At 35.2% G+C, this 14663-nt stretch overlaps 1 protein-coding gene across 1 annotated transcript; it reads right to left on the reverse strand.

Moving 5' to 3' along the window:
• Positions 1-12866: 12866 nt before the first annotated feature.
• On the reverse strand, positions 12867-13859 carry LOC133852552 (uncharacterized). The gene has a single exon (XM_062289318.1). The coding sequence runs from the start codon at positions 13857-13859 to the stop codon at positions 12867-12869; it is 993 nt and encodes a 330-aa protein (XP_062145302.1).
• Positions 13860-14663: the final 804 nt, after the last annotated feature.

Raw genomic sequence — 14663 nt, forward strand, 5'->3', positions numbered from 1 at the left:
GATCTTTTTCTGTTTTGTTAGTTAGTCAGATATTTTGTTAGACAATAACTTGTACTGCAAGTCATGTACAATTGATAATCTTAATCAATACAATTCAGAGAAGTGTTTTTCTCTCGAGTTTTCTCTCGCATAGCTCATGCTCTCTAATTGTTCTGTTCTTCAATAATCACTCAATATCATAATCCAATTTGGGGGGGGGGGGGGGGATAGGAATAATGGGGTGATGTATAACATTACTCATGAGAAACATATTCTTTTTTGATAATGCTATTCAAAACGCATGTAAGAAGAAATGATGTACATGCAGATGCGGTTATTTATAATATTTGCAACTGCATCCGCGCGGTTATTGTGGTTATTAAATGCGTTTATTATCTGCTATCTGTATATTAGGTAATGAGCGTTTTGGGCTTATTTTAGTCTTTTGGGTCTTTTTTGGGTTTTTATTAGGGCATATTTTAGATGATTTTGAAAATAATTTAAGCTGATTTTTAGTGTTTTGGGCTTATTATTATTATTATTATTATTATTATTATTAAGCCCTAATCTTTTTAACATATATGGATTTTACATTACTTTTGTCTTTTTATCCAAGTGTTACACAAGAAACCAACACAACCAATCAAACCAATATAGATAACTTTATCTAATCCAAAATGACATCGTTTTGGTGAATATTGTGTATATATATATATATAAAGGGTATGCGGCGGTTATTAACCGCATATCCTAATACCGCTATCTGCATCCGCATATGAAGATAGTAGTTTTTGCTAACTGCATCTGCTTGTGTGGATAGCGGATGTGGGCGGTTAATATCCGCCCGCATATACACCTCTAGTGAGAAGTACATGCTTTTAAAAAAACATGTGTTTCTCACATGTCAAGGGACAACATTTTTAGAGATTGGGTTGGAGAAATTTTCATACAACCTAATTTATAAGAAAATTTTATATGTATGTATATATATTGTGGAATTCAATACAAAGCTGGAATATATATATCATATAAGCCCAGGTTGGAACAAATAAACTCTAACCTCTTTCGAGAGAAGGATTTTTAAACATATTAGCTAACTAGTCTTCAGACTTCACAAATGGTGTAGAATTGTAGATATATAATCTCCACTGAATATCTTATCTCGAACAAAGCGACAATCAACCTAAATATGCTTAATCATTTCATGAAAAACTGGGTTAAAGGCAATAAGAAAAGTAGCATGGTTATCACAAAAACAATGGGATAGGACTAGGAGTTGAGAATCTCATCTCTTAGAGAAACTGTTGTAACCACGTCAACTAATTGGTAGTATCAGTCATTGCCCTTATTATGTACAATATCTTGTAGTAGATTGTTTATTTAAGGGAGAACATGCCCAATTTGCATCAGTAAAACCTTCTACTTGAAAGTGTCTGTTGAGTCCAATATCCCAAGACCAGGAGCTCTTTTCAAATATTGAATAATATAAGTAACAACTTCCCAATGTGAAACCCTAGGAGCCTCCAAGAGTTGACTAACCACACTAACTGCATATAAGATGCTTGGCCTGGTAATAGTATGATAATTTAACTTTCCAACCAGACAATGATACCAAATGGGATCTTGAAATTATTCCCCTTAATCCTTTAGTAATATCTGATTAAGATCCATTGGACTGTTAACAAGATAAGCACCCAAAAGACTTGTCTCTTCTAACAAATAAAATACATACTTTCTTTGAAATAAATTGATACCTGTCCAAGATCTAGCAACTTCAATCCCCAGAAAATATCTAGATTTTCCCAAATCTTTTATATGAAACGTCTGCTGCAAAAACATTTTCAATTGAGCAATGCCTCCTGAATCATCGCCGATAATCACAACAACATCATTTACGTATACCACATGGAGAATATAGCATATAAGTGAAATACTGAATGATTTATCTGACATCTCTGAAGACAGACACCGCATAGTGTATTTAAGTGAAATACTGAATGATCTGTCTGACATCTCTAAAGACCAACTTCAATACCACCTCAAAGAATTTTTCAAACCATGCCATCAAAGATTGCTTTAGACCATACAAAAGCTTTTTTTTTTTTTTTTTTTTTTATTTTTATAACTTATAGACACAACCTTGATAATTTGCCTGAGCAACAAACCCAGATGGTTGCTCCATATAAACGCCCTCATGTAAATCCTAATGTAAAAAGACATTTTTGACATCCAAATGAAACAATGGCCAATCGAGATTAGCTGCCAAAGAAATAAATACACGAACAGAAGAAACTTTGGCAACTGGAGAAAACGTCTCTTCATAATTAATGCCATATGTATATGTATAGCTCTTATCAACCAAATGCGCTTTCAATCTTTCAATTGAACCATCAGGATAAAACTTTGAAAGGAATGGGTTTTGACCCCAAAGCATAAAATGCACCAATACACATTTGGTAGCACGTGGATCAAGCATATCAAAACCAGGAACCAAATAATGAACATAGCAGCAAACATCGGAATAGACGCGACATCAGGCTCAAGGGTAAAGTCATCCAAAGAAGTAGCAACAGGAAAATAGAGAATAGACTCAACAAAAGTGACATCGGCGCTTGTGAAGTAGCATCGAAGAACAAGACTATAACAACAATATCCCTTTTGGATTGTGGAATAACTAAAGAATACACATTTAGTAGCACGTGGATCGAGCTTATCAAAACTAAGAACCAAATTATGAACATAGCAGACACACCCAAAAACCTTCAGAGGCAAGGAGAATGGGAATGAAGAAGAAGACAAGAGACCGAGGAGGGCATTCGATTAATAAGATAACAAGCAATGAGAAAAACATCACTCCGAAATTGTCTGGGGGCATGCCTATGAAATAAGAGAGCACGCGCAACATCCAATAATTGATGATTCTTGCGTTCATCCACACCATTTTGTTGTGGACTGTGAATGCATAAGGTCTGATGTATAATGCCTTTATCAAATAAAAAAGATGCAAAAGAACTTGATTTATATTCTTTGGCATTATTAGAACGCAAGATACAGATTTTTTGAGCAAATTGAGTCTTAATAGCAGTACGAAAAAACGTGGAAAATAGAAAATAACTCAGAACACTTTTAAATTTAAAATGACTATGGGTCCGTTTGGGTTTGCGATTTCAAAAGGTACGATTTTAAAATAGTGATTTAAAATGTGCGATTTAAAAAAGTGATTTTTAAAAACGCAATTAAGCGTTTGGCAAAATCGCAGTTTGGCTTTTAAAATCTAAGTTTAGCATTTTAAAATACTGCGTTTTCAAAAAAATTACTACATTGCCTGCGATTTGAATTAAGCACTTTTCTGCGTTTTCAAATCGTAATTTTAAAAAAATGCAGTTTCCAAATAGTTCATTTTCTGCGATTTGGTTTAAAATCCCACTTTTTCTCTACGAAATCGCAATCCCAACGCATCCTATGTCGATGAGTGCCAAATATTGTATATTTGGACCCCTTAATTTGTATTTGTTAAACCTTTAGCTTTGTTATTTTCTGATTTCTTGGTTAGTTTTGATGTTTCAGTGTTTTGCAGGACTTTGAGATAAAATGCAGTATTTTCTGTGGAACTTGCAAAGAAACAAGAGAAGAAGTCGTTAGGGCCATTCAAAGCACGAGTGTTAGGGCTGACATGGCAGCATCTTTGGAGAATCAAGCTCCTAGAAGACGCACAAGGGTTCAAGCACGATGTCGATCGATCGACCAAGATAGTCGATCGAGCGCATTGTTGATTAATTGGCCAAAATAGTCAATCGATCGACAATCAGGGCTAACGTGGCATGCACGAATTTCAATGCTATGATGACTACTAACAATCCTATTAGGGTTTTCTAGGAGTAGATGCGCCATTTTGAAAATATGGCCTAAACCCTAGCGTTCTTTTCTCCTATTAGGGTTTAGAGGGGTAAAGGTGCCATTTTGTAAAAGTTGGGTTTAACTAATCTTCTGCTATAAATACTCCATGCTAGGCACCACTTAGAGAACAAATTTCTTTCAGAGCACTTGTCTTAACTCTTGTCTTTTCTTTTGTAAGTTGTTACTTCGTTCAAATTTCTTTTAATTTAAAATTATTTTATTTTCCATTCTTCTTTCTTTTCTTTGCTATTTTAATTCATCGCTTTAATTTTCTTTAAAGTTATTTAATTTTCCGTTCTTCTTCTTTCTTTTCGTCAATTTAATTTATTGTTATTTAATTTTCAGTTCTTCTTTTCTCATTATTTTAATTTCTTGCTTTCTTTTTATTTAAAGTTATTAAATTTCTATTCTTCTTTCTCTTCTTCGTTTCTATCATTTCATGTTTTCATTTCAAGAGTTTTTGTTGCTTTTAGTCATGAGAGGCTAAAATCCTCGACTAAGGTTGATGATGAAACCTCGTCAATGATAACACCTATACTCTTATTATGATATTCATAGATTCAATGTTCTTATACATATTCAAGTTCAATGTTAATTTATTGAATTATATTCTTTAGATTGATAATTTTATTGGATGTTTGTTGTAATTCAATCGATGGATACATCGATTGATTTATTTGAGATTGGGGTATCTATTGTGATTTTCGGATACAATAAATGATTTCGACTTTAAATGGATAATTGTTGTGATTTGTTTGAGTTGAATTCTTCAAATGATTTCACGCTTTGTTACTAAAGAATTTGAATATCGAACTTGTTGAATTGAATTTATGAATAAAATGCAAGAGTAAGGTGTTTGATTTGATTTGGTGAATTCCAATACCTTAGTGTTTTCCTTCTTTGCATATTCACTCATTTTATTTTATTTTATTTCTTAGTCCTTAAAAGAAATAAAAAATCTTGGCTCTAGGTTAAAACAAAAGTGATTTAAATAGAAATTGATTTTCTTTTCTTTACATACATTTCCCTGCGGATTCGACCTTGCACTTGCATGTACTATGCTACATACGACTTGTGCGCTTGCGAATATCAAAATTTGCACATCAAGTTTTTGGTGCCGTTGCCGGGGAATTGTTTTGTTTGTGAAAATTGATTTTTATTTAAATTGATTTTATTTTTCTACTAGCGTAAGTAGATTTTTGTTTTATTCTTCTTCTTGCAATTTTTGTTTATTTTTATTTTTGCTTTATTGTCTAACCAAAATAAAAATAAAAATAAAAATAAAAATAAAAAAGGAAGTTTCTGTCATTGTTTTGCAGCTTTGGTGAGATAATCCATAGAATTGGGCTCAAGCACACCAATGCAAAGGGCACCACTAGCGGCAGATCAGTAGCTAAAACTTTGCCAATTTTTTATTTTTGGTCCATTTTGTGAGTTTTTAATTTTTGGTGTATTTGTTTGTGCTTGTGTTAATTTTTTTTTTAATTTTTAATTTTTGGTTATTTTAACTTATAAAAAAAAAAAAACCAAAAAAGAAAGAAAGAAAAAGAAATTGCTAGTGTGGTCTTACAATGCTATCTAAGTGTCTAAGCAAGTTCTGTTTAGGAAAGTCTTGGGACTTAAGAGATTTGTGTGACCCCCCCCACTTTCCTGGGAACGAATTTGGGTCCTTGAAGAATTCTGTCTATCCCACTTGCATTTTCTTTTAGCCAAAAAAAAAAAAAAAAACAAACTTGGTTCATTTCTTTTGTGGGATATTTGCATGCTATAGGGTGCGAGTGAAACATGGATTTTCATTTTGATAATTATAGTAATTTTTTTGCACAACATGCTTCACCTAGTGGTAGGATACTTGGTTCATGTGGGTTAAAACTATGTTGTGGGATATTTGCATGCTATAGGGTGCGAGTGAAACATGGATTTTCATTTTGATAATTATAGTAATTTTTTTGCACAACATGCTTCACCTAGTGGTTGGACACCTGCTCGAACCAACTACCCTTATAGTTTTAACCCACATGAACCATGTTCATATTGCTCTGATCCTTATCATAGTGCTAGTAATTGTCCATCTTGGGGATAATTCTATAATTTTTCATATGAGCAAATGAACACAAATTTCTCCAGTCTGGGATTTGATTCAAATTCCAATTTTTACGACCCGGACTGAAGCAACCGCCCTAATTTCTCGTGGCAAGCTCAAGCCATGGGAAATTGTGCTTCCCAATTTCATGAATTGCACCATCCTGAATATCCACAATTCGAAAACCAAGTCCTTGACCCTTCATTATATAATCCTCTTCCTCAACAATCTTCATTGGAAGACATGCTGGAGGAGTTTATGGAGACAATTGGCCAATCCACCATTCAAGTGCCATCACCAGAGCCATCATTGGAAGACACATTCAAAGCTTTCATGCATTCAAATAGCCAAACCATGCCAGAGCTTAAGAATGTCACCATGCTCGATAGCTTAGCCATTCAAGAGATTGAAGATGCCACTATGGCCAACACTTCAGCGATTCAAAGGTTGAAAGGACAACATAATCATCTGGTTGCTGAGTTAAACATAATGGAGGAAGAAGAGTTTCAAAGTCAGCTGATGGCTACAGGGCACTATATGATTGATGAGGAAGATTCCAGCAATCTTCATCATGAGCATGTCCAAGCCACCACCACACTTGGGAGTGAGGTAGTTTTTGAGGAAACTGTTAATGAGCCAAGTCTGAAAGTTTCTTTTGGAGAGAGCAGTAATCAATTTGAATTCAACCTTGACTTGGTACTTGAGCAAGATGAGGCCTTATTGGATTCCACTCCTGAGATACGACCTGAGAATGGGGAAACCACAAAAATATCATTCCCTTCTTCATCAGCAGCTGAAGAGGAAGAAAAAGAGGAGCACTTGGAATCTGTTGAGCACCTGGAGCAAATTGAGCCCCCGCTAGCTCCTAATTTGTCCAATGAAAAGGAAGTGAGTACTGAATCTCCTCCCTTCATCATTGTCCCTCTTGAGACACATCATGAGCTCCAAGCTTCAGTTCTTCAATGTCTCAAAAAGCCATCTTCTGCTAAAAGCCTCAAGGATCGATGCACACAAGGTCAAAAATCTAGGAACCATCGTCCTACGAAGATCCTTCGAAGCAAGCAAGTTGGCTACCTAAGAAGGCGGCCCATTCTACCAGAGGGATATCAAATTTTAAAGAAGAAAGGGTGGAAGGGATTGGTTGGAAATCCACGTGATTGGGGAAGGCGATGTAAATTTTCTTTTCCCTTTTACTTTTTGTACATTTGATTTCTTTCATTTTTCATTTGATTTCTTGTTATTTGATTTTTGTTTCTGACAGCAATTAACCTTTTGATGTTTGTTTCTATGAGAAATGTTGTTGTTAGTTTTGTTGACAGGTGTTTGGTGTTTAAGTTTGGGGGACTCCCTGGCCTTTTTCACACCTCGAATTTTCCTTCACTTCTGGTAATGTATTTCTACTGTACACATTGAGGACAATGTGTAATTCAAGTTTGGGGATATGGAAAAACACTTTGTCTGTTTGTTTGTTTATTTTTAGTTGTCTTTTTGTTCTTAAATTTTTGAAATAAAAATAAAATAAAATAAAATTTGTTGTTGTCAAGTTTCAGTTAAACCGTAATTGTGGTTTGCATTTCATTAGCTTGCTTCAAATTTTTGAACACATCATGTCATTAGGAATCTAAGTCTTTTGTCTTATTTTTGGGCTAGTAAGACTTCATTTGTTTAAGTTGAATTATCACGAGTACATTAGCATGCAATCCGTGGGGTATGAATTTGTCGTTAATCATTGTGTATTTTGAGAATTGTTGGATAACCTATTGGTAAATAACCTTGGCTTGCAAGATATATATATATAAAAGGAATAAGATTATTTTGAGTTTTTCACTAAGTAACCGAGCCTCTTGCCTCACTAAGCATTGAGTGTTCACGTTAAAAGGTGAGAATTTCAATTTGGTTGATTGTATGGCTAGTTTGGCTTCGTACCCTTTTTGACTTGAGTAATTAAGCTCTTAGGGATGTTTCTACATCTAGTGCCCTAAGAGCATTTGTAACGAGCTCCTCAAATAAGCTTTTTCCTCAAATTCTGCTGAGTTTCCTCAAAATCACCTCCGCAGCAAGCTCCTCAGTGCTACAGTAAATTTGGTGATTGTCAGATCTGCTCGTCTGCTCTGCGGAGCTAAGCTTCGCTCGTCTCTTCATATTTTCTATTTCTTTATTCAGCCTTCCCGCGTTCTCGATCTCCTGAAGCCAAGAAAAGGTTGAGCTCCTTCCCTCTTGCAAGTTCAAGATTTGGTTAGCCAATCAAACTGACTGCAAAGGTTTTTATTCCTCTCCTGCTCCACCAATTAAGCTGGGTTCCTAGTCTGGAGTTCCCCTTTGTGTATTGACGAAAAGAGCCATTTTTTGATGAAAAATTCCGGGAAAACGCAACTTTTCACTTTGAGATCTCCTATTATAAGTGAAAAAGCCATTTATGCCAAAATATCTCATATTTGATTTGGTTTATTTACGTGTTTTGATTTTGATCTCAAATTTTGATTTTGGTTTGTGGGTTTATGGGTCTCATAGGATCTGTTCAGAGCAAATCGAAAAGGCTTGCGAAGCCTGGTTTCTTGGCAAGCTCTCGTTCCAGCTTCTTGTGGAGAATCATCTCTTTTGGCCCCTGTTCTTCTGCGTGAGTTTTCTGCCGTACCCAATTCTCAAGTTTACTTCTTTTGCTTTTGTTTTGATGTGCAAGATTGGTTCTTTTGATTTTCTTTTGATGTGGGTTGTATTTGATATGTTGGTTGGCATGTTTTATATTAGTTTTAGGATTCTGGGTTTGTGAAATTTTGCAATTTATGTTATTGGTTACATTTGGCTTGTGAGTTTATGAGATTTGCAGTGTTTTATTTGCTAGTTTTGTGTTTGGAAGGTTGGGTTTCGTCAAGTAGCAGAATGGGTAGACTGATTCATGTAATTGCTTTGAATATAATTTGGAGTTGGATCATTTTGTTTGTGCTGCACTTGTGGACATCACGTACAATTGCCACATATATTGACAATTCTTTTAGCTATTTAGAAAATATAAAAACATGGAAGAACATGTGATAACTCCTGCAGCATTAAGACCAATAAACCCAAGAGTTGTAATCCACACCATTGAAAAGGACCACAAATCTTTCTTTAACAAAATAATAAAAATAATAACCAATCCTCTGCCATTGTCTTCATCAATCATACTTCTTGAAAACATGGCAACCAAGTCCACAAATATTTCTTTGACAAAAAAATAATAATAATAATCAATCCTCTGCCATTGTCCTCATCAGTCATACTTCTTGAAAACATTCTGTAATTCAGTTTCTATCTGTTTCTAAACCCATGGAAAATGCTAGTTCCTCGTGGTTTCCTTGGGTGGCTAAAATCAGTTTTATTTGTTGAATCATTCTATGTGAAAGCATAGAGATCTTCTGTTAATTCAGATGTACATTTTGTTCTAGCAAGAGGTCAGTAATTTGTACTTAATGTAGGACAAACCTTTGATTTGGAGATTTGGGTTTCCCGTGATCGATATGGGTGGGCCAAAAGGCTTTAGATTTGAAGGGTTTTTGCTTTTGAAGAATAGTGTTAAGGATTATGGAGGTTTTGCAATCAAAATCACATGAGAAGACAGAAAATCAAACATGCGGCCCAGGGGCTGTGAATAGGATTTAGTCTCACCTAGAAGAGTTTTAATGGAGTATCGCAATTAGAAGAGAGCAAATTACTAATCAAAAAAAAAAAAAAAAAAAAAACAAAGAACTGAGCAAATTTTGCTCAAATTTTATTGATCAAGTTCTCTGTAATTGTTTACAAGTTCACAAGGTTTTCTTGGTTACATACATTGCAGTGAAGTCCTAAGATAATATGGAAAAGCTAAAACTTGCACCCTCCGTTCCCACCCCCCTCCCTGATCTTTCTTATTAAAGTGTCCCCAAGTCTATAGATCTTTCTTTAACAAAATAATAAAAATAATAATCAATTCTCTGGGTTCTACAATACTGGGGATTAACAACTTAACAAGACCTGCATTCTACAATATGTTTGACACTAGTTTTAATTGATTTTTTTGTGTTGATATGTGCAAATTATCTGGGTTCTCTGCATATGAGCTTGATAAAAGAGGAGTGGTAATAGAGATTTCTACTGTGATTCATACGGTTTTGTTGTTTTAGAAGTTTATCTTAAGTCTGAAGGTGGCTTTGATGGGATTGACATGGTACAAAGATATTCAAAATGGTTTAAAATTGTAGTAAAACATGTTGCTACTTCAATATGGTTTAAATGGTTTAAAATGGCTTTGATGGGATTGTAGGATTTTTCCCTATGTTTTCAATAGAAAATAGGTTGTCAGTGCAGTCATAGGCATCTTGTTAATAAATATAACATAGCTTATTGACACCACAATAATAATGATAATCCACATAAAATTAATTACCCCTTTTTTTATTAGGATTGTAAGCCTTATTTACTGATTTATGGGATCTTGTTTCTGCAGTTTGTCCGTTATCTTTGGGTAGCAATTGCGTGAATCTGATGGGTAGAAAACAAGCCACATTCTAGACCATGGGTCCCCAAGCTTTTGACCTGTATACACCCCCCCAAACCGAATTCCTTCTCTTGTTGCCGTCCATTCTTTTATGTAGCTATTGAAAGTTATGATGCTCTGCATAGGTGGATCTTGATGATTACTTGCACCAATAATTCTTTCTCTTGCTGCTGTCCATTCTTTTATGTTTGTTTGTTCATGATTAGGATTTTGTAATCTACATTGTTCTTTTGATAATTAAGATAGCTTTGAGATAATACATTTATGTTTTAGTTGTCATAAGGTGTTGTTGTGATATTGAATGACATAAATGAAGATAAGAAGAAGAAAACAAGACTATTTGAGGAAGCACGTGAGCAAGACAAAGAGATGTTTCTTCTTAAGAAAGAGGAAGTGCGCCTTAAGCAAGAGGAATTGCTCTTTAAGCAAGATGAAGTCCGCCTTAGAGATGGGGAATTGCGCTTGAGAGAAAAAGTGCTTCGGTTGAAAGAAGAGAGAGAGGAAAAAGAGTTTATGTTTATGGATACAAGTCATTTAAATGAAGATGGGCAAGAATATGTTCGTCGACGCAGAAAGGCAATCCTTGAAGGTCAAAAAGACAATCCTTGAAAGTCAAATTGGCAATCCTTGAAGGCCAAAATATCACTCTCTTTTTTGTTAGTTCTTTACTTTTGAAGCCGCTAGTTTTAGTTTAAGTTCTATTCTATTTTGCTAGTGCGCCCTAGAGGCTGAATTTTGTAGCTACTGAAAGTTATGATGCTTTGCATAGGTGGATCTTGATGTTTTATTTTGTGTCCTGTTCTAGTGTACATCAGTCCATTTTGAGAAACTATTTAATTCTTGTACATCAGCCTATTTTTGTGTTAATATTGCTTGGTTTATTTGGTTAAGTTGTCAACCCCAAGCTGCTGATCGAACACTCCTTGATTGTATGTGGAGTGTTCGATCAGCAGCTTCCTCCTTCAGCAGCAACTCTTTTTTCTTTCAACAAAAGCTCACCCTTTCCAGTATTCAGCTGAATTTGCTTCTGGATGCTCTCAAGTTTTTCTCTAGCCATGACAACTCTCCTTGATATCTAAGAGGCTCTTCTAGTTTAACTCAGTTCTGACTTCAGCAGTTTCAAAAATGGTTGCTGCTGAAGGACAATCCTACTGGGAGCATACCATAGTATGTTGTTTTCTTGACATGAAGTTGCCTCAATTTCCATGTAATAATATTCCTCACAAACAGGATAAGGATGCTCTGATGGAGTTCCTCTCTAATGAAAATGGTCTTTATTTTATTAAACTTATTGAGATGGATGCTGTGAATGCCTTTGTTCATAGAGCATTTGGTATTTTATTGATTAACTACTGGTGCTTAAAAAGTGCCAGCCTGGTATGCCTCTTTCTGAAGAAGACCTGAAAAATATTCTAGCATGGGTGATGTTTTATAATATTCCTCTAGAATATTGTTGTAGTAAGAAATTCAGTTATGCAGCAAATGTATTTGGGAAGCCTTTGCCTGCAGGCACACGGACAGAATAAAAAAAGGTGATAAGTTTTGTTAGAATATGTGTTGAAATGGACGCAGCAGATAGTTGTTCCAGGGAACTTTTAATATCCATTATTTTCTAATGAGGTGTTTGGTTGTATATGTGTCTTTTTAGGTTGAAAGATGCCTTCAATAACCACTTGCCCTTTTCCCCTTGAACTGTGTGCATTAGTAGTTATTTTAAATATTTGGTTATGTGAATTTGAATAAGAAATATTTGGTTATGTGAATTTTAATTCAAAAAATGTTTGTTTGTCTTTATTGTTATGTAGATAATTCTTACAGTAAAAGAACCACTTTCTGAAAGCACATTACTGATCTGAAAGCATCATATAGTCTGTTAAAGATTGATGATGACAAAACCAAAAGATCGATAATCATAATTCCATAGTCAAAACAAACCACTTTTTCTCCAAATGTTTTCTGCTCAAATAGATTTGTAGCTCCTCAGTGCAATTTTCAGGTCATTAGTAGCTGCAAACTAAATAACAAAAGTTTATTAATACATACTAAAAGTGATCATTAATACAAACCAAAAGTGACCATGAGAAGTTCCTAAATAACAAAAGTTTGTCTAAATAACATATAATAATGATCACAACAAGTTCTTATGCCTCACTATGTAGTTGCCATAAGTGCTCGACAAGGTCCAACTGGAGTTGAGAATGAGTTTCCGTATCTCTAATACAATGATGGCTTTGAATGAACTCCCTAAAGTCATTTGTAGGCCCAGAGGTCATTGGTTCAAGTGGTTGGTTGAATTGTTCGTACTCAAAGTCTTCTGCTCCATTGTTATCCCGCTCATCTTCAATGATCATATTATGTAAAATTACACATGCTATCATAATGTCTTTGAGTGTTTCAGGGTAAAAAAAACCGTGTAGGCCCACGCACTATTGCAAATCGTGCTTGAAGTACTCCGAAGGCACGCTCCACATCCTTCCTTGCCGACTCTTGGGCTGTAGCAAAGTGTTTTCTCCTATTCCCTTGGGGAGATGAAATTGTTTTTACAAATGTTGCCCATTGCGGATATATGCCATCAGCGAGGTAGTATCCCATTGTATAATTATGATCATTAATTGTGTAGTTGACAAGAGGAGCACGTCCTTGAGCAAGGTCAGAAAATAAAAAAGATCTATCTAGCACGTTTATATCATTATGAGAACCGGGTAACCCAAAAAAAGCATGCCATATCCAAAGATCATATAAAGCCACTGCTTCTAAAATAATAGTTGGTTCATGGATATGACTAGAATACATACCTTGCCACGAAGTTGGACAGTTCTTCCATTTCCAGTGCATGCAATCAATGCTCCCCAACATGCCTGGAAATCCACGCTTTTCACCTTCCGCTAACAATCTAGCGATGTCTTGATTGTTAGGTGACCTTAAGTATTCTTCTGAAAAAATTGAAATCACCGCTTTAACAAATTTTTTTAGACTCTCTAATGCAGTGGGTTCTCCAATCTTCAAGTATTCGTCCATAAAATCAGCGGTAACACCATATGCAAGCATCCTAAGTGCTGCAGTAATTTTCTGAAGGGAAGAAAAATCGAGTCTTTTGGAACCATCTCTTCGTTGGACAAAATAAACATCGTGAGCTTCAACCGCATTTTGAATACGGCAAAATAGAAGACGACTCATCCGAAACCTCCTTCGAAAATATTTGTGAGGATATAATGGCCGTTTAGCAAAATAGTCGCGAAAAAGATCTTTCCCTGCTTGCAAGCGATCACGCATGATGAATGTGCGACGTCGTTTAGAAGGACTATGTAATGTTGATCTTTCTTCTTCCATAACAAGTTTTGCAATTATCTCTAACTCTTCATCAAAGTCAGATTCAATAAGAAGCATTTTTTGAAAAAAAGAGCGAGCCATAGTAGATTGCTCTTGCCAAATCTGATCGGCAGTGGTGGGGGTGACCCTTCACAGACGTTGATTTATTCCAAAATTCATGGTCTGCTTTATGATGTATTTCCAACCACTTCCATTAAGGAATTGGTTTTGTACCCATCAATGCTCATTAAAAGCATAATGGTTGGTGAGTGCCTCCATTCAATTCCAGTGAAGTTGGTCCATCCCTGGTCCATCTCATTTTTAACGTTGGAAGGTTGGTGAGTGCCTCCATTCAATTCCATTGAAGGCGTTGGTCCATCTGGTATTGAACGTTGAAAGGTTTTGGTTTTTACGCATCAATACTCATTAAGAGCAAAATGTTGTTGAGCATCCAACCACTTCCATTAAGGGGTTGGTTTAAAATTAAAAGTCCTCATTTTATTTTTGCCTCAGGCCTCATTTTATTTCAAGGGAAAGATTATATTTTACTTGCTGATTTTTTAAATTTTAAGTTATTGGCGATTTTTAATTGGGTTCTTGTGCATATTTACGAAAAAGCCAGCGAAACTCAAAGGGTCAAAGACTCGAAGCATCATCTTGAGTCAATCGTTGTTTCTCATTTTGAACATCTGAAACTCATTCTTGATTCTTGAAGCTTGAAGGATCATCTCATTATCACATTCCTCAATCATACGAGCATGGGATGGAGCTTCTAATAAATTTTCGTTTCATGTGGCAGTTAAAAGTAGTTGAAAATGGTTGTTTTAAAAGTAATAAAAAAATAGTATTTATTTGAAGTAGAGAATATTTAGGGAGTTTGAT

The sequence above is a fragment of the Alnus glutinosa genome, chromosome 12 (assembly GCF_958979055.1).
Source record: "Alnus glutinosa chromosome 12, dhAlnGlut1.1, whole genome shotgun sequence".
Taxonomy (NCBI): domain Eukaryota; kingdom Viridiplantae; phylum Streptophyta; class Magnoliopsida; order Fagales; family Betulaceae; genus Alnus; species Alnus glutinosa.

What these genes read in the sequence shown, in the direction of transcription:
- LOC133852552 (XM_062289318.1), bottom strand. Translation starts at nt 13,859, where the DNA reads ATGCTTCTTATTGAATCTGACTTTGATGAAGAGTTAGAGATAATTGCA.